Genomic DNA, 20,230 nt, shown 5'->3' on the forward strand with positions numbered 1-20,230 from the left:
GATAAAGGCCATGGGTTAACATGTGGTCTTTGTGGCGGCCTGTTGCCACAGCGGGTTCTCTCAGAGAGACTCAGAGACAGCGGACGGTTCAACGTATAATTTATTTAACCCTTTTCCACGAATGTGGAGTCGTTCGCAGGCCTTCCCTCCCAGTTCGTGCTGCCGACTCCACTTCAATCCTCCTTCAGCTCCAGCACGCTACTGAGTTTTTAAAAGAGGAGAGTGATTAGACAAGTGACTGCCGGTGTACTAATCACTCACCTACTCCTGCTCCCCAGAGCTCTCTCCACAGCTCTCTCCTGCAGCTGATGCACCACGCCCCCTCCACAGTCTTATTGGGCAGCTTTTTAGTCCCAATTTTAGACTTTTTTCACCATCTGACAAAAGAAACAGAGAAATACGTGAGGGAGGACAATTGTATTTTAAATTCAGCTGAGTTAATGGGATAGTTTTCTAAAGTGGGGTTGTTGTCAAGGTTTGGTAGACTTGGGTTTAGTTTTCTCTTTGTTTTTTTCTCTTCCTCAATTTTCTCAGGTGGAGAGATAGGGCAGCTCTGCCCAGAGGCAGAATACTGGCTAAAGTGGGGATGTTGCCATGGTTTGGCAGATTTGGGTTTTGTTTTATCTTTGTTTTTTTCTCTTCCTCAATTTTCTCAGGTGGAGAGATAGGGCAGCCAGTGTTCCACCTCTGTATGGAGCTTACTTTGCTGGGATTTGCACTCTACTGTAGTGCATCTTCTCATTATGGCTGTGTGCTTATGTACTGGCGAGGGCAGCAATTCTTCACCAGATTGTTGAATCCGTATGGTGATAATTTGATAAATGTTATTCAAACCCTGGTTCGGATAGGGGGTAATGAAAGTAAAGAGGGTGCCAGAGGTGGAGGCAGTACAAGACACTAGCAGATTCAGCAGACAAACTCACCTAAACAGTCCTACAGTCACTAAAAATGCTACCAAAAAACAAAGCCATACAGGCCAACTTACCTGAAATGGCCACCACATGGGCCACACCCTCCACTTAAATATACCCTGGATTTCTTCCTTGCTTCTCCCAAGAGTCTGTTTACCCTAAGTGCTGGGCCCCCAGCTACTATTGCTTCCTCTAATCCAAATCCACTCACTGAAATTTACTGCCTTATCTGACATTTCCTTCACTATTTTCCTCTGACTCTGTCCACTTATACCCAACTCCCAGAACAATGAGACAACAGACTTTGCTATATACATATCCTAATTTTCTATCCTCGCTGCTCTGCTTCTGCCCCCCAACTCCACATACCTAAGCTTTTTGCCTTTCATATGCTTCTGCTACTAATTCCTCCTAAGGAACAGTCAGCTCCATGAAATAGACACTCATTCTACTCCTATACCACAAGACTATATCAGACTATATAAAAAATGTAATACTCCTTTTTGTCACGTTTTATGTTTTGATTCATGTCTTGTCTCGTCATTTCCTGTTTTATTTTGAAATATTAACTTCCCTCTCGTTTCAGATAATTTGCCCTTCCTCTTGTGTCAAGTGTCTGATTGTCTTCCCTGATTCCCAAAGTGTTTCCACCTGTTCCCCATGGCTCCTCATGTGTTCAAATAGCCTCCCTTGTCTTGGGCCAGTGTGTTGTAACTTGCCACGTTCCTCGCTGTAGCATCAGAAATCCCAGCCTTGAATCCACGAGCCTGTAGTTGAGCGATCCTCCTACAGTACTATCTTTGTTTGTAATTTAGTCCACAGACATAGTTTAGTCACGGTAAGTTTCCATAGCCTGTTTTGTTCCTCCGTTTAGGAGTGATTTTTGTTTTTTTGTTAATGTTTCATAGAACCTCCGTCAGAGGAGAGTTGTGTTTCAGTTATCGTTAAAAGTTTCATAGTTCCTCTGCTAGTGGAGAGATTTTGTGTTTCGTTTATAGAGATCTTTGTGCCGCCGTTAAAAGTGAGCCTAGTATTAAGAGCTAAGTTTCATAGTACCTCCCTTTGTGGAGAGATTTATGTTCTGTAACAATTGTGCCCCGTTTATCGGGTGAGTGTCTTCTGTTTAAATCCGCCTCATTAGGAGAGCGTGTAAGTTTATTTGTAATCGTTTATAGCCTTTTCTGTTTTCCTCCTGGAGTGGAGAGAGTTTTGGTTTTGATATTGAGGAGGACATAGTTATTGAGGAGAGTGCTTTAGCATCTTCACAGCCCCTCGCTTTGCACTGTTTATAGCAAATAAACACTCTTGCTTTGAAAAGACCCTTCACCTGTGTTCTGACAGTCCGTGACACTTTCCTCCATAATCCACAGCTCTTTCCAACTAAGCTTTTTCTTCTCTACACCTTCCCAATTCAACCACTGTCCCTGCTTAGCATGAGCCACTGCTTTTGTACCCCTTAACATTTCCTCCTGTCTACGAACCTGCTCAACAACTAGCCTTAGGACCTGCTCTACTCCACACTGGTTTGCCTGGGCCAAACCCCAAGCCTCCCCGGCCTATTTGAACATGACCCACAATCTCTGTATGTCTAAGAGTTGATTCTGCCTCCTGAGCTGCAATTCTTGGATTCCATTTCCTCCCTTTGGTTGAGTTTGGAACCACCTTACTAACTACCACATCTTTACTCCCAGCTAACAGGAGATCTGTCCTAACTTTAGTACATTTAAACTCCTCTACTAGACTAGATACTGGGAACTGGAGTATGCCTTTTCCATACAGTGCCACAGTACTTAAGCATCTAGGAACACCTTGCCACTTCCTAATGTAAAAGCTAACTAATCTTTCCATTTTTTTCTGCAACAGATAATGAAATCTCATACACAGACAGTGGCCACATCAACTTAGGAAACAATCCAAACTGCAGACACCACAGCTTTAACTTTACTGGAAGCCCTAATTTATCCATTCTATCCAGTACCTCAGCAACATCTTTCCGAAACCGCATTGCCTGCTCTCCATCAATCAAGTCTGCCTGGTACCACCTACCTAAACCTGGGGTCGGCAATCTATGGCTCGCGAGCCAGATGTGGCTCTTTTGATCACTGCATCTGGCTCGCAGATAAATCTTAGGTGATAGTTCTTAATGCAAAAAGTAATGAATATTTCCGCTGACATTTTAAAAGTAAAACATTAAAGAAACCACAATGCTTATTTGATTGTTATTTTAATGTTAAAAATGTAAACATCTCATGCATTCAACGTTCTCATTCCACGACACCGAGACCAAAACTCCATTTTTATTGGACAATGCCATAGCCCACATGGGTCATTGAGGTGACGAAGTAAACTCCCCATCTTTCAGCTAGCTAACTTATACAGAGAAAGCCCTTTTAAGAAGAAGATGGCGAAAAGAAAAAAAGACAAAGAGTACCGTACATTCCAGCAAGAATGGATGGAGGAATTTGCCTTTGTTGAAAGAGCAGGTTCTGTGTGTTTAATTTGCAATGATAAAATGTCATCGATGAAACGCTCAAATATAAAGCGGCACTTCGACACACGCCATGCTACATTTGCATCGAAATTTCCACTGGGGGACAGTAGGAAGAAGGCATGTCAAGAGCTACTGAGCAGAGTGCGAGTTAGTCAGCAGCAACTCCGTGTATGGACCCTACAAGGTGACTGGAATTCGGCTAGCTTTGCTGCTTCTTTAGCAATAGTGAGGAATGGAAAGCCATTCACAGATGGCAAGTATGCTAAAACATTTATGCTTGATATGGCCAATGAACATTTTCACGACTTTTCGGATAAAGACAAGATAATCAAACGAATAAAAGACATGCCTCTGTCAGCAAAAACTGTTCATGATCGTACCATCATGATGGCTAATCAAGTGGAGGACATAAATGCAGCACCATACTTTTCCCTCGCTTTAACAGACGTAAGCCATTTATCACAATTCAGTGTGATTGCAAGGTATGCTGCCGGTGAGACAATATATGCGGAAAGTCTTGCTGTTTTGCCAATGAAAGGGACAACAAGAGGGGAGGATTTATTCAAGTCTTTCATTGAGTTTGCTAAAGAAAAAGACCTACCAATGGACAAACTTATTTTGGTGTGTACTGATGGCGCTCCCTGTATGGTTGGGAAAAACCGAGGATTTGTAGCGCTTCTTCATGAACATGAAAATAGACCCATCCTAGGTTTTCACTGCATTCTACATCAGGAGGCGCTTTGTGCTCAAGTGTGTGGCGAGCAGCTCGGTGAGGTGATGTCGCTGGTCATTCGGGTGGTCAACTTTATTGTTGCCCGAGCTTTAAATGATCGCCAGTTTAAAACACTTCTGGACGAAGTTGGGAATAATTATCCTGGTCTGCTTTTGTACAGCAATGTACGTTGGCTGTCGAGAGGGAATGTGCTCAGCTGTTTGCGGCTTGCCTGAGCAAATGTTTCCCGATATCGGTACTTGGCCTGATGGATTTCCTGCGAGAGCTCTGTCACTCCGAGTCCAGCGCTGCCATATACTTTACATGTGACAACTAATAAATACTTTGTTTAACTTAAGATTTTCTTGGGCTTCCAATTAAAGAATCGGGCTAACATATGGAAGAAGAGAAAACCCTGCAACCTACATACCATTGTTTTCAGAATTTCATTAGCTATTCAATGTGCCACTCCAAAGTAAAATCTGCCACAACTGGTTCGAGCCTCACACATAAGAATAGGTGCAGATACTTTTGAAGCATCAGTGAGTAATTGACTATTGTGCCCAAGCAGACAGGGTTAAAGGTTAAAGACCAGAGCTGTTTCGGTATCACGGTGTGGCTAATACATGCATGCTAACTGAAGTTATGATCAAGAATGTGCAATAAAATTAGCATCTGACCGAAATTGTGAAAGTTTGCTGCCGCAGACTGTGTGTCTTTGTGGGTGTAAGACTTGTTGTAGTACAAGTATTTTAATGGAGTACATTAACTGGACCCTTGCCAACGTAACAGGACCATTTTTGTTGAGTTTTATCTTTTCTTAGAATATTGTGAGGCTTTATAGGTGACTTTGAAATTTTTTTTGTGTTTGCGACTGGTTTTACATAAGTGTTTACTGTGTCCACAGTTCTGATTCTATCCTAAATTGGCATACATCACTGGACTAGCAAGACCCTTAGCTTTCCAACGGTATATAACATATGTAGGTACATATAAAGGGGGGCTGAGGAAAACCCCAGATTTGCCCTGAAGTATGCAACGTCCCACTGGCGGGACATAAAAACATTAGGGTTAAGCAGGATTTTCACATTGTAGAACAAATTTTTGACTGCATGGTTGTGTGGTGCTAGCAATGTCGTCTCACATTAAGAAAGTTCCTGGTTCAAATCTCCGCTGGTGCCTTTCAGTGTGGAGTTGATGTGATCTCTCCCCCGTTCTCTCCTGGTCCTCCACGTTCTTCTCACAGTTCAGTCGGTATGAAAAATGGAATGGATGTATAGGACAAATCCTTATATGGCCAAAGGCCGCTTAGCATTTTCAACAACATTTTTCATGAAATACATACGCCCACGCTGGGCGACAAGACAGTTTGCGTATCTCGCGTGATAAAGCACGTTTCTGTCCAAAAATGAAGATAAAAGTAAAGCTTGGGTTGAAAATTAGTGACACGTGGCTGATGATGCCATGTATATAATGTGAATAAATAAAATATCATCACTCATTTTAATTTACAGAAAAATTAATTACCTCTGCACATATGTAAACTTTTTTTTTTTCAAAATCATAAAAAGGTTGATCCAGAAACACTTAAGGGATGCTGAGTTTGACAGCTATGGTACAGTAATTATTTACTGATCAGCTGATGATGCCATGTATCGCATGTGATGATTAGTTATGATTTCAGTAAATAACTAATCAAGCAAACGCTGATGGTTTTCTGGTTTCACACCATGATCCTCAAAAGCGTAAACAGCCTCACTCTGTTATCATTCACACTGTTTGAGGTACTGACAATGACTGACTGGTGGATCTTGCTGTTAGCTCTGTGGCTCCTGGTTTTGTCTTCAAATAGTAAGTACTTTTGTTATCTTAAAGTGTAATACACTATGAATATATATATCTATATATATATCTATAGATATATATATATGTAAATGTGGAGGTTTGAGTATCGTCAACTATTCAAATTCTGTAATATTTATATGTATATATTATAGAATTCGAATGGTTGACAATAAATGGATAAAATATAGTACTTTGTTATCTTAAAGTGTAATACACTATGAATATATATATCTATATATAGATATATATATACACATATATATAGATAGATACATATATCTATCTATATATATTGATATATAGATAGATATATATATCTATAGATATATATATAAATGTGGAAGTTTGAGTATCGTCAACTATTCATATTCTGTAATATTTATATGTATATATTATAGAATTCGAATGGTTGACAATAAATGGATAAAATATCATCACTCATTTTAATTCAGAAAAATAAATTACCTCTACACATATGTAAACGTATTTGTTTTTTCAAAATCATAAAAAGGTTGATCCAGAAACATTTAGGGGATGTTGAGTTTGACAGCTGTGGCACAGTAATCATTTATCGCACAAGACCCATTCCTCTTTGGTGTAAATGCCCAACAAACATTTAATTACCGACATGATTCCCAGCTACTGCAAAGCTTAACTGCACGTTATTCTTCTCGGGTCTTCTTCTTTATTTTATTCACAGTTTCCATTGTTACAAATGGCAAACTACATACTCTTGGTGAAGTTTTTGCTTCTCTCTCATTTTAACCATATTTGGGTTCTTCTGTTGTATAAGCTGCTCTGACATATTGTGGTCGACGACTAAACTTGTGCTTTGTCTCCTAACTATGAATACTGTTTGAATTATTGCCACAAGTTAGCTTATGATATTGTCATTTTGATGTTAAAATATTTATATATAAATACATATTTAATTTTTTTTTTTTTTACGTTTTCAACGTTTTAAAGATTTTTTTAACTTGCAAGTAATTAAGTAAGTAAGTAATTAAGCTAATTTTAGAAAAGGTTTTGAGTGAATGAATAGTGCCAGTGTGTTCACTTCATTACCTTTTTTACCTTTTCATGTTTGATTTTTGTCTTTTGTTGGTATTAATTTCAAATATTTATTTTACATATATATATGTATATGTATATATATTACCAACCACTCTTTGAGATGTGTAAAGTCTTGTTACAAGTCCCCTCACACAGGAAACTTCTGCAGACTTCAGCAGGAAGTGGTTAGAGTAGTGTCTGTTGCCACTTCGGGGCCTTCTCAGTCCACCTGCATACTGCAAAGTAGAATAATAAAATCAGCTGAAATTCATCTTTAATATGATCCGCATTCAGTTTGAAAAATAAACAAAAAGCTTGAAACAGTTGGTTGTCGTTCTCCTAAGCGAAAGACACTGAGATATTTTCACGAACTACTCAACAAACTCTTTTGGTCTTGTGGTTTCGTCCCATGACGTTCAGAGAGGTTAAGGTAGCCTCACCCTGTTGTTGAGCACACTGTTCAAAGATGTTGATGATGAAGACTGACAAGTGGATTTTCCTTTTGGTCCCATGACGTCTTCAAATGTTTAGTGTGTAACAATAACATGTAAAAGTCTTATTAGAACAACAACATTTCATAAATGAAATACCTGTTTGGACCACTTAATGGTTGGACATATAGATTTGTTTGTTTACTTTGAATTCTTTTGCTTGGATATTTGAATTTACTGAACATTTCACAAGCCTGCTGACAGTAAATACAGTACATCTTGAACCCTCTTCTAACAGACACAACTATAAAGAAAACGATGACTAAAGTTGTGACTTTACAAAATCTATTGTCAGAATGGCATGTTTATCATTGTGTCAAAACTAGGGTGACCAGATGGCCCGCATGCATTTTCATTATTTTTCACGTTTCCACGTAGCAGAGGGGTCTGGGTCAGTTCTGGCATCAAACCGGCATTTCTGGCCTACTTCTGGTATGGCAAGTGGTAAGTGAACCGAATGTGGGCCAGATCTGGAAATGGTGGCACGTTTATGTATGGCCTGCCAGATGTGGGCCGGTTACGTTTTGAGTATGTGACCCATAACTGACACGAAACACCGCCTTGCATGGTGCGGACTGGTTGTGAGATCTGATCTGGATCAGATCAATCCCCAATTGTCCCGATTTGTTATTGATAGTCAGACTCCAGTTTTGAAATGCGTGTTTTGTAATCTAGCATTTATCAAATGGCTGTGTGAAGAAAGTAGTGAGGACGGGGCGGACTGTTTGATCATGTTAATCAAATGGGAATGCAGACGCAGGTTAAGGGCGTGCCCCCCAACAAAAAACAATTGAAATCAAGTCAGAAAGGCACCGGCATGCAGCACGAGATATGGTCGGAAAGGGAGGAAAGCACGACTTGTACAAGAAAAGAAAATGCAGCTACAACAAAGACAAACTATCTACCCCTGGGTGAAACCAGTGCAAGGCGAGTCTGGTAAAGTTAGAGAAAATACAGGAAAATCATACACTTATTAAAGCACTATAATTGAAAGAACAATTGTAGTCCTGACTGTGATAAAGTTGCATTTAAATAAGATATATTTGTTAACTTTTTATTTGCAGTTTTTTATGTGCTACTGAATCAACCAGATGGCAAAGCATAGTAATGTAACAAGCTAAGAAAAAAGTTAAAGTTAAAGTAATCTTACACTACCTTGATGCATTGGTATCCCACACTGTCTCACATTGACCAACACAAACATAGTTTTTGTCCCACATCTGGTGAATTGGAATCTGGTCACCCTAGTCATAACACCTTTCCTTTTGAATACACAGCCTGGATGGTCTTTTTCATATTTCGCTGAACAGCTCCAAGTCAATTTCTTCCCAGCAGAAGTTGAAACATTGACTTATCTGACCACAGAACAAATGTCCACTGTCTTTCTGTCAATCTCAACTAAGCTTTTGCACAGAAAACAGCAGCAAACTATGTAGAGACAGTGGTTTTCCAAGAAACTCTTAAGCCCAAAGGACCATATATCATGTTGGCTCAGGTCACGCGCATCCAACAGGGGTTTCCAGCTTTGGCCTGTACTAAGATTTGGCCTAAACTAAAATTTTCACTGACTCCCTGAATCTTTTTCACATTATGCCGTGTAGATTTTGAAAGAACAATGATATCTGTAATTTTCCAACGAAAAAACGCAAAAGTCAATTATTCTCTGATGGAGTTTGGCGCAAAGCCACGACCCATTCTTGGCTGGAAATTTGGTTGTTTCTACTTTTATATCTAATCCTGAAACTCATTCATGTCACCAATTAATCTACTGATTGTAGAATCATCTCTAGTTGTATGGTCTTTTGCCTCAATTGTATCCAACCCAATTCAATACGTTGAGACAATCATTTTGAAAACCTAAAGAAAATATAAATATCTAGTTTTATTAGTTTATTAGTTTTATTTTTGCATGTTCTAACTTGTTCATGTGTTCAACTCTTCTCATTAAGGTGAGGAATTCTGTGAAGAAGAATGCGATACGTACAAACAACTCAGTGCTCCTCTTGGCTCTTCTGTGCTCATACCGTGCAAGTTTTCTACACAGATGGACAACTGGGTTGAATGGTCCCAATGCAGTAAGATAAATAAGATGAGTAAAACGGTGGATGTAGTGAAACTCTCAGCTGAAGGGCGCGTTAAGTTCCTGGACCCCAGAGATGGCCGAGTGAAAGCCTTTCCACTCCAGGCCACACAGGGTAACTACTCCATCTCCATCTATGACCTACAAAGCGATGATCTGGGCTATTACCGTTGCAAGCTAAGGAATGACTGCTTTAAAGTGGAGTTGTCTGCAGATGAAGGTAAGTGGGGTTCTAATTTCTACATTTTCATGATACAAAGCAACAGCCTGTGCAGAGAACAAGTGAACAAACTAATGCCCCCTGTGAACAGCATCTTTGTAAAAGCACACTTTATCATGCAGGTGTACTAAGTGTAAACACGAGGCTGCTGATTTACATCTGTATTTGTGGGGCAGTTCTAATCAGCTTTTTGGGCTACTACTGCTGCATGAAATATCTACGTGAGTACCTGCCCTGTTTGCCATTCTCACTCCCTGAAGCTCACAGAAGCAGATGGATTGTTTATTTGTTGATTAAGTGGATAAATGGATTGGCTATTTATCACTTTTTTCTCTTTTTTCTCCCGTAACGGCAGAATACAGAACTGAAAGAATGCAGTCGTCTTAAAACAATGCCGCTGTTGCAGAGCAGAGACAGATCCTATCCATTTGTGGGCTCAGTTTGCAGACTGGAATCAAAAGAAGAAGACACAAACAAATCATGGCAACCAAGAAAATTCACAATCTGTTGTTACTATTCAACAAGAAGGTCTGAGATTGAGAAGCATATTTTCTTAATATTTAAAACATTTAGATAAACAAGGAATATTTCCTTTGAAAAGCCCTCTCCACTAAATAGTCATCTTTTTAACACTGTTTGCACATCTGCAAGATGAGAAGTTAGAGCAAGCCACAAGGAGAAGTTAGCTTAAACTAGGTGAAGAAGTTACTTGGTGCTTGTTTTGCTCTTGTTGCGCAGTTAGCACACCTGTCCTGTTCTGTTCACGACTGCGATGTTACAAAATCAGATTCTATATATCGTCACATCTTACTCAGATATATTAAACTACGGAATTGGATTTGATTTATTTTGAGACATTGCAAAAGTCGCCCTGCCCAAGTGCATTTTGAGTTTGGACATCAGCTAAGAAAATAAAAAAAAAAAAAAATGATAACAGCTGTATTTTGCCACTTAACTAATTATGAAGACAGACAGAGTTCAGACGATTTCAATTGTAACAGTGCCTTTATGTATAAAGATGCATCTTTATGCATAAAGATGCATGCATAAAGATATATATATATGCATATAAATGCATAAAGATGCATACATAAAGACATATATACAGAGCAAATTATTTTCTATTTGTAATGAAGATTAGCAGCCCATATGACTGTTTGCAGTTTTCCTTTTAAAATTTTATAATTATATTGTTCTGATATGTGATATTGAGTTTATAGAAAGAAACTACCAGAAACGACTTAAACTAAAATGCTTGTATAAATAAAGCTTGGCAAATGCTAGAAGAGAATGCACACTTTCTGTAGTCTGTGGCCTACCTTGCTATTTCCGTTTTCTTTACAGGTCAAATATAATCTAGTGACATACTTCACACTCAGTACCTGTTTAATGAACCTCATGGTTGTGGTAACTTTGTGATTTGGGTTTGGTCTACTTCCTGCTATACTTAGCAGTTCATTTTCAGTAACATAAGCAAATATTTTTGAGGGTGACAAGGTCATATGTGCCATATTCAAACGTGTATTGACAACTTTGCACTAATTTGTATTATTATGATTACTTTGTACTATGATTAAGTTGTTTTTCATTGCAAGTCAAAAATAAAGAATAGAACATAACAAGGTAAAAATTATATTTGTTATTTGTTGGAAATCCCATCAACATTTAGAGAGATAAAGATCTGTGTACAGTTTTAGCACGTGGACTAGTTTTGTAATATTATTGGTAATACAGAATGTATATTATTATATTCCTTTGCTAAAATGAAGTTGTGAACAGCCAAACAATAAACCATTTGCATCATGCTAAATCCTTTCATAATAATCTACTGTGCTGTTGTGATTATTGTTCAATAATAATGATAAGTACAGATGCTCTTTAAAACAGTTAAAATCACTTGCTTCCACCTTTAGCGTTCTAACTTTTCCTCATATTTGACAAAAGATGCATCATTTCGACACCCTCTTAAAATAATGGCCTAAGTCATTTTTTAAAGTTTTTCAAAAAACACAAAAAGCTAAAACATTCTAAGTTACACTCTTGACATAGGCCGGTACACCACAGGGGTAGAAACATAATATCTGTTCAACTGAGGATGTAGGCAATTTCACCTGAGGTGTCCAGCATCATGAGGAGATGATTTTGGCCAAAAAATCAGTTTAGTCAAAAAATTACTTAGGCCATTATTTTAAGAGGGTGACTTTTCCCTCTCGACGGCTTATCAAAATGACCTTAAAAACAATATTAAAATGTCATTAGAAAAAGCATTATCGTCATTACTGTCATTGCCACCACTTTCTACAGCACCAGAGACCAGAGTCTGTGATTATCATGTACCGTATTTCTGGAGGGGCCCTTTTGAGTAGAAACTCTGCTGCAAATTTTCGCACTGTTGAATTGGAGTGCTGTTGAGCTGAGTTGTGCGGTGCATCCACTTGAATGCGGTGTCTTTTTTTTAATTAAGCTTTCTAAATGTTTGGCCAACCATATACTTGCTGTTGCTACATGTAGGAGTGGTTAACAATGATGGCGAACCAATGTCAAACACTCGTGGAATATTACACAGAACACCCATAATCTGGTGGTATCTGCAAAAGCGGGTCGGTACAAGCTGCTAAAGGTAAGAGGGAAAATATTTTCTTTAAACAGAAGAATGTCAAATAGATTTAAAAGCGAGACGTCATTGTGGTGTTGTCCAAGTACACTGTGTCTCGTTTGTTTGAAGGCATCAAAAAGTACAATAGTTTTGCATGTGTAAAGATGACAAAAATAAATGAGTTGAAATAAGATCTACACCTATTCTTTACATCGTCATAGCTACTGCTTTTACTGTAGTGCTCAGTCTTTGTGTCCATCTTTGGTTAAAATGGAATGCATTTTGTTGCAAAATAAAAAAGATAACAGAAAATTCTGATTGAGTTCAGAAATTGAGAGACTGTGGTCCCTATGGTTTCACTGCAGTTATGTTTTGATGTTGTAATTTAAAGCTGGACTTTATGTGATCTAAGCCTGTGAGTGCAGGTGTGTGACAGACAGGGTTACTGCAAACAAATACACCACCATGCACTTCTAGTTGGTCAAAATGCTTAATTGAAAATGTATTACAGGTGGAGTGAGTTTACACATTGTTTTTAAAAAAGAATATTGTGCCTAGTCTGCCTTTAGACGGGGGAAACTCCTAATTGTTTATGATGTACAAATGTACTTTAAGCCACGCTGTTCTCATGATCTTAGTTGAAACTGGTTATTCATAATAACAAAATATTGTGTCCGACAGAAAATGTTAATTCCCCAGACTATTTAAAACACATATTGTAAAACATATTGTTGGATTGACAGTTTCTCACATTATTTCTTTCTTATGGAGAGCATGTGACCCCTCAAGCTGAGCAACAAGCATGGCGTCTCTGCAGTCCACCGTGTCTCGTAGTACATCAGAGGAAATTCTCCCAGAATTAGTTGACAAAATGCCCACAGTCTTTTAGTGGTTGTAAGAAAGAAGAGTCGTGATCTTTAACAACTGTGAAACAGGTAACACAGGAAGACTGCAACATCATCATGAATTTTACAAGAGGTAGACATACAAAGATACATTTGTAGGTATTGTAATCTTATGTTTTGTTTGTTCTACTGATGAATTAAGCTAGTGTTACATTACAGGCAGTCATAACAAATTTCTACAGGATTACAATGGAGTTAACATTTGGAATAGATTTTGAAATAGATTATGTTGTAAAAAGAAAAATCAGTGTTCACTTTGTGAAATCTGGATTTTAAATAGAAGCCAACATTAAATCATCTTTTAAAGTGATCTTTAAAGCTTAAAACTTCTTTAAAGCTCAAATAAATTTCTTTTGTTTGAAATAGCCTACAGTAGCTGATGATTCTTTCATACAAGAACACACCTCTGTCTTTTCACAAAGGAAAGTTCTGCAGACTTGAAAAGGAAGTGGTTAGAATCTATTGTCATGTTGGCGTCCTTTTTCAACCACCTGCTTATTGTAAACAAGGCAATATCAATTGAAATTAAAGTTTTATATGAACCACATTTTGTTTGACAAATTAAAGTAGTTTGAAATCCTTGGTTGCTGTTGTCCGTAATGAAAGACAATGGAGACAGTTTTTTAAAAAACTATTCAACAAGCTCTGATGGTCTTGTGGTTTTGTGCCATGACGTTTAGAGAGGTTAATACAGGCTTCTTCATGCTGTTGATCTCACTGTTCAAGATGCTGACAATGAAAGCGGACAAGTGGGTTTTCCTTTTGCCACTGTGGCTCACGTGTGTGTCTTCAAATGGTAAGTCTTTTCACAGTATGAAAATGTGTATTCTTAGAACTATAATGATGATCATTGGATAAAACACCTGTTTAGGACATTTGATAGTTTGATATGTAGATTTGTTGGACTAAGTTTTCTTTGAACTCGTTTGTTTGGATACTTGAATGAACTGAACGTGTCACAAATCTCATCTAAGCAAATAGATATTTGGACAGTCCAACAGTAGTTGGACAGTTCAATAATAAAAAAAACTTCCATGATGTTCCTCACCTTATCGGAAAAATTTAAAATCATTTCTAATTTATAAATCTCACACTTATACTATAGACATATACTTTTAAGGATAATTCACAAAATTATTGACTCTTGATTGTCACAAAAGAGTTTAAAACTTTAAAAAGACTAAACTAACTGATGATAAAACTTATTAGAATGTTCCATGTGGAGTGGTGTGGTGGTTAACACCGTCGCCTCACAGCAAGAGGGTTCTCTTCGGCTTCCTCCCACCGTCCAAAATCATGCATTTGACTCAATGCATAGCATTGCATTTGACTCAATTTGCAAATTGATCGTAAGAGTGAGTGTGAGCGTTTATGGTTGTCTCGTTTGTCTCTGTGTGGCACTGTGATGGACTGGCGACCTGTCCAGGTTGTACCCCGCCTCCTGTCCAATCACAGCTGGGATAGGTTCCAGGCACTCTAAATTGGGACCCTAAATTGAACTGAGAATATACTGTGGAAGATGTCAGTTGCAATCTACTGCAAAAACTCCCTGAATGGTGTCATTGAGATCCCATCATATAAAATGGGTTATCCTTGAAATGTTAAACCTATCTTGTTTACAGAAAGGTTTTGCAAACAATAGCAACAATAATCAAGCATTTGAATAATTAATATGTTTGAACCTTTATCTAACAGACACGTGTACAAAGAAAATTAATTTCAGTGCCTTCACTGAACAACGTATTTACACAATATACAAACCTGTTCACAGCACAGTCAAACAGATGTGTCAGAACACCTTTCCTTTTAAATACCCACTTTAATCATTTTGGAACTGAGAACACTAAATGTTGGAGTTCTTCTAGAGGAATCTATGTCCTTTCTGGCAGAATAAAAGATTTCAGCTGCGCCGCACTTGATGCTCCTTTTATACCCAAAGATGACACCCTTACCTGCCACCAATTAATTTGTTAATGCTACTTGTATGTTCTATAAACATTTCTGTTTTTGCCTCTATCCAAACTTTTTGGGATTTTTTATTGAGTATGTACTGGCATCAAAATGCAGATTTGTTCATATATTCAAAGGTCAATAAAGTTGGTCAAAAAACAAATTCCTTTGCACTTGTGCCTGTTTCGCAAAGGTTCAAACTAATTTCATCGCGCTTCAGAAAACTTCCCAACTTTTCTTGAAACTAAGTAGAAAATATACACTGGCACAAGTTAGTCAGAGGTTTCTGTAAAAATGGCTTACGAGTGACACAATCGTTGCATTAAGGTACCACTGGCCGTCAGTGGTAGATGTGGTAAGAAATTCTGTGAACCCATGGCAGGTCATCACCTTGAGCAGGAGATCTGCCACTATTTTTGAACCTGTGGGAATTAATTCACAAAAACTCAATGTAAATCTTTATAGTTTCAGTGTGCTTTAGTCTGGACAGACTTCGACAGCTCAGATTAAAAAGAAAATAAAACAATGAAAACATTGGCCCTACTTCAAAATGCTTGAAGTAGAGAAAACCAAGTGAAGATATCTAGCTCGGGTGCAGTGAAGGTAAAGCAAAGCAGAGGAAATGTTTGGGGCTGATTTGAGGGTAAATCTTTAGAAATCACTTGTAAGGAGCCCGGAGAAGTGAAATTCATAGTATACGTTTGTATGTATGTACAACATGCAGCCAGCTGCTGAAATGTTTTTTCTCTCAAAAGAAATCAAACTTTTAATATGGCCCGTAAAGCAAAGGGTGTAACTTTTGGGTAAATTGGTAAATTAAGGCCAAAACGACACAGATGCAAATACCAAAAGCACTTAACCTTCAGTGTTATATCTGGCCATTTGTCTGACAGTCGCTTTCTACATCTTTCCAGTTGTTCCAGAGTTAACAATACAAAGAAACATGAATAGATATTTTTCAAAAAGTAAATGCAAAACTTCGTACTATAATTTGAACCCTGTAGGTGTTGATTTATCATAAAAACAGCCTTATTTGTGACACATTGCAATCAACAAGTGAACTACAATCACTTGCTTCTCCAATCTCCGATCACTACTTATACAACTTGAAAGGTAGAAATTAGAAAGGTCATTTTTATATTTTGTTTCCACTGTACGTCATTACATGACATTGTTCTCTTGAGTCATAACAAGTTTACTGTGAAATATACCTTTTATCAACCAATATAGTAATGTTTGTCAAATTTCTAACAGTTTGAGGGTAGATAAAAAGTGTAAATTAGTTTCATGTTAAATCTTTATGCTTGATTTTATCATTCATTAGATAAGAATATATACATTAACATATATTTTGTAGCGCAATGCAAGACATTGATACAATCATTTTGAATACCTACAGAAAAGCTCAGTGACTGGTTTTCTTGTTTTTTGAGCATGAGATAAATGTTCTAACTTGTTGTGTTTCACGCTTTTCATCAGATGAGCATCTCTTTGAAGAATGCGATACGTCCGAACAACTCAGTGCTCCTCTTGGCTCTTCTGTGCTCATACCGTGCAAGTTTTCTACACAGATGGACAACTGGGTTGAATGGTCCCAAGGCAGTAAGATAAATAAGATGAGTAAAACGGTGGATGTAGTGAAACTCTCAGCTAAAGGGCGTGTTAAGTTCCTGGACCCCAGAGATGGCCGAGTCAAAGCCTTTCCAATACAGGCCTCACTCGGGAACTACTCCATCTCCATCTATGACCTACAAAGCACTGATCTGGGCTATTATCGTTGCAAGCTAAGGAATGACTGCTTTAAAGTGGAGTTGTCTGCAATTGAAAGTAAGTGGATTGCTAGTTTCTACATTTTCTTGATACAAAGCAGCGGCTTGTGCAGAGGCATGTTGCCTCTTCCTTTCCAGGGTGTCAAACCTCAAAGGCCAAACACTAAAGCGGACAAGTGAATAAGTTAATGTATGTGTTTCCTGTAAAACGCATCTTTGTAAGACCACAACTGTGCAACAGGTAGACTAACGAAAGAGATGCTGATCTACATCTGCGTTGGTGTGGTTTGTGCTCTCATTCTGCTGAGTGTCGGCAGCTACTACTGTTACAAGAAATGCACAAGTGAGTACAAACCTTGTCTGCTGCTCTCAGTCCATGAATTTGACATAATTTCTTATTTGTTAATTCAGTAGAGGGATCGATTGGCCATTGAACAGAATTCATGTTCTTTTTCCAGGCCAATATGGCAAGAGAGCAGAGGACGATGCCAACAATCCTGTGAGTTCAAGCATTGAAGGTATGCTATTACTGAACCCAGTCTGACAGCAAAATGTGAAAAAGTTTTGGAAACTGAATCCATTTGTTTGTGTCCAGACACAATTTTCACAGTTTTTTTATACTACAGCACACGAAAATAACTCTTCTGTTTCTTTGGCCAAACCCCATCAAACCACATATCACTGGAAAGCCCAGGATATCCTCTCCACAGCTCAAGTTTTATTCTAGTGAGCTGTTTTGTTTTTTAAATAAAGCTGTGAAACCCTTGTCCCTTACCAAGGACAAAAATGCAATGCTGGGTCTGAGGAGGATAATCTTTATCAACTGGCCTCTTATATCCTCTGAGGCTGGGGTTAATGTAACAGATACCAGCTGTTGAATGTGAGTGGATGGGACTTAGAGGGTGAGGCCAACCTCTGGGGGAGACTTTAGAAGTGATATAATTTGCCACAGAAAATCTGAACAGATTATTGAATGAGATATTTTGAACAAGACTGATGTGTTTATGTTTTTAGTTTTTAATTTGGTGGTGAGACACTAAATATGTGCTCTCAACAACAATAACTCTCATAATATAACCCCTTTAATCTGGTCTTGTAATTAGGTATTGCATCAAAGTATCCTTTTCCTGGATTACTGGCTGTGAAGTCTGACAACGTCAGCTGAACAAACAAAACATGCTGGACACAGAAACCGGGCATTGTAGTGAAAGGCATTACTCACAAATAAAAAGGATGAGGAAAACCCGGAAACCCGGTGCTATATACGTTCAGAGAGTGGAGCGGGAGGGTAATGACTGAAGCAATATTTCTGAATACTGAACAACAAAGTTAGCACTACAACAACGCCAAAAACAAGCAAACTAAAATATTCTACCCCTCTGCGTTGGATTGGACTTTTCATATATTGAAAAATAATCAAATTTGCTAGATTTTTCCCTCTACTCCCAGTCATTAACGTGTAACCTAAGCTTGCTACATGTACCTACTGGCTTCACACATAAAAGCCCCATCAATTTTCTTATCCAGTTCTTGCTGTGAATTCAAAGTACTTGTCTAATGTAATGTTCCACTGCAGGTGCTAGTGCTCCACCTCTGGAAACAGGGAGAGTACATCATATAGGCAATCCATCCCACCATATAGGCAATCCATCCCACCATATAGGCAATCCATCCCACCATATAGGTAATCCATCCCACACACACGAGACTAACGCACTGTTATTAAAGCTATTCTGATATCCTTGACAAACAGATGTGTCATTGTCTTTATGTGCCCACTTTCCCTGCAGGTGCAAACGTCAATAATCTTGTTTACGGTGCGTCCTCTTCTTCCTCCACCGTCATCTATTACTTCACCCGGCTGAAAAAGCCTCTGTACTTAAAGAAAGTTAGCAACCATTCAAAAATGTAACAAACTATCAATATGTTCCGATTAACTCTTTCACAAACAACAGAAAATGATGACCAATACTTGGCCCAGGCTGACCCAAACAGAGACTGTGGTGGTCTGCCAGGAGCTCTGCAGGATCCAGGCAGGAGTCAGCCTGGTCAAAGCACCAGTGGGATTTATCCAAACGTGGATGAATTCAGGTTTGAAAGGGAAGAAAGTCGGAGGACAAAACAGAGATTCCACACAGGTGCTTCACAGTTATATGCAATATGTTTACCGCAGTTTGTATTAATTATGACAGTATGACAGCAACTGTCTTCTCACCCCTTCTAGAACTCATCAGCAGGTTACGGCAAGCAAGTATCAATCGGCATTTTTACGGTAATGTCAATTCTTTATTTGTATCGCATCCTTCTGGTTGTATCAGGTGTGTTCACTCATCCCTTTGATTACAGTCAACCAGCGTGACCTCAGGAAGCAACAAGCCATGGCAAAACAGGCGGAGAATGACAGAGGTAATTCGATTTCACAGGACACATATCGGATTATCGAAGGTAGTGAGAGTAAATACTGCTAAATAGATAAATACATGTAAATATATTCTGTGTTTTACAGCAGGCTTGGGGAGGCAGAAAGCCAAAGACAGTGAGTGCTGACTTCATCTGTGGACATGTTAGTGATGAAATTATAGCGTCCTCTGAACTGCTGTCCCACTTTTCCACTTTCCCTCTCAGACTTTGATTACAAAAACCCCATTTACAACAGGAGCACAGACCAGCTCGACCGACTGTAGAAGATTAAGGACACGGTGTGAACATCTTTTCACAGTGACAGCTATTGATTACATGTTTTTTGTACTGCGTTTCTCTCTATACTGCATATCTATGACTGCTGTTTAATAAAGATCATTAAAATAACATCTTCACATGCGTATTAGCTACAACCTTGAACTACTTCACAATGAAAAATGGTCCCGTTCATTTATTGTTTTGTATGTGTGGCTCAAATCCACAAACCAGTATGAAACGGAATTAAAGACCCAATCAACCTCTCTCCTCGGACCCTTCTCATGCAGGTTTCAGTGCCACCTGCTGGTAAAAAGATGTATTTTACTTTATAGCAGAACATAATCATTGTGGCGCTAAACATATTCCAAATATAGCACTCACTGATACAATAAAAGAAAGATCATATTGAAATATAGATATTTAAAAGACTTTGCCATTGGTAACGTCAGACTCATTCTGAAAAAAAAGACATCCTATTGTCTCTTCTGAAGTGCCTTTATTTGGTCTTGTTGTGTCATAGGTTGATAC

At 38.4% G+C, this 20,230-nt stretch overlaps 2 protein-coding genes across 3 annotated transcripts in view; both read left to right on the top strand.

Annotated features, from left to right (window-relative positions):
- The window catches only part of gdpd5b (glycerophosphodiester phosphodiesterase domain containing 5b), a 112,262-nt gene that overhangs the window by 84,630 nt on the left and 7,402 nt on the right, over nucleotides 1-20,230 (top strand). The window lies entirely within an intron of this gene.
- LOC140313648 (uncharacterized) lies at nucleotides 13,958-18,760 on the top strand. Its single transcript, XM_072391646.1, has 5 exons — nucleotides 13,958-14,100; nucleotides 16,734-17,081; nucleotides 17,265-17,366; nucleotides 17,482-17,541; nucleotides 18,600-18,760. The coding sequence occupies exons 1-5, from the start codon at nucleotides 13,974-13,976 to the stop codon at nucleotides 18,758-18,760; spliced, it is 798 nt and encodes a 265-aa protein (XP_072247747.1). The 5' UTR covers nucleotides 13,958-13,973.

The sequence above is a fragment of the Leuresthes tenuis genome, unplaced genomic scaffold (assembly GCF_036924035.1).
Source record: "Leuresthes tenuis unplaced genomic scaffold, fLeuTen1.0.hap1 SCAF_9, whole genome shotgun sequence".
Taxonomy (NCBI): domain Eukaryota; kingdom Metazoa; phylum Chordata; class Actinopteri; order Atheriniformes; family Atherinopsidae; genus Leuresthes; species Leuresthes tenuis.

Excerpts from the sequence above, each read along its gene's own strand:
- LOC140313648 (XM_072391646.1), top strand. The coding sequence starts at position 13,974 with ATGACGTTTAGAGAGGTTAATACAGGCTTCTTCATGCTGTTGATCTCA. Across the intron at positions 14,101-16,733 it reads CACGTGTGTGTCTTCAAATG|ATGAGCATCTCTTTGAAGAA; the intron begins GTAAGTCTTTTC and ends GCTTTTCATCAG. Across the intron at positions 17,367-17,481 it reads CTGTTACAAGAAATGCACAA|GCCAATATGGCAAGAGAGCA; the intron begins GTGAGTACAAAC and ends TTCTTTTTCCAG.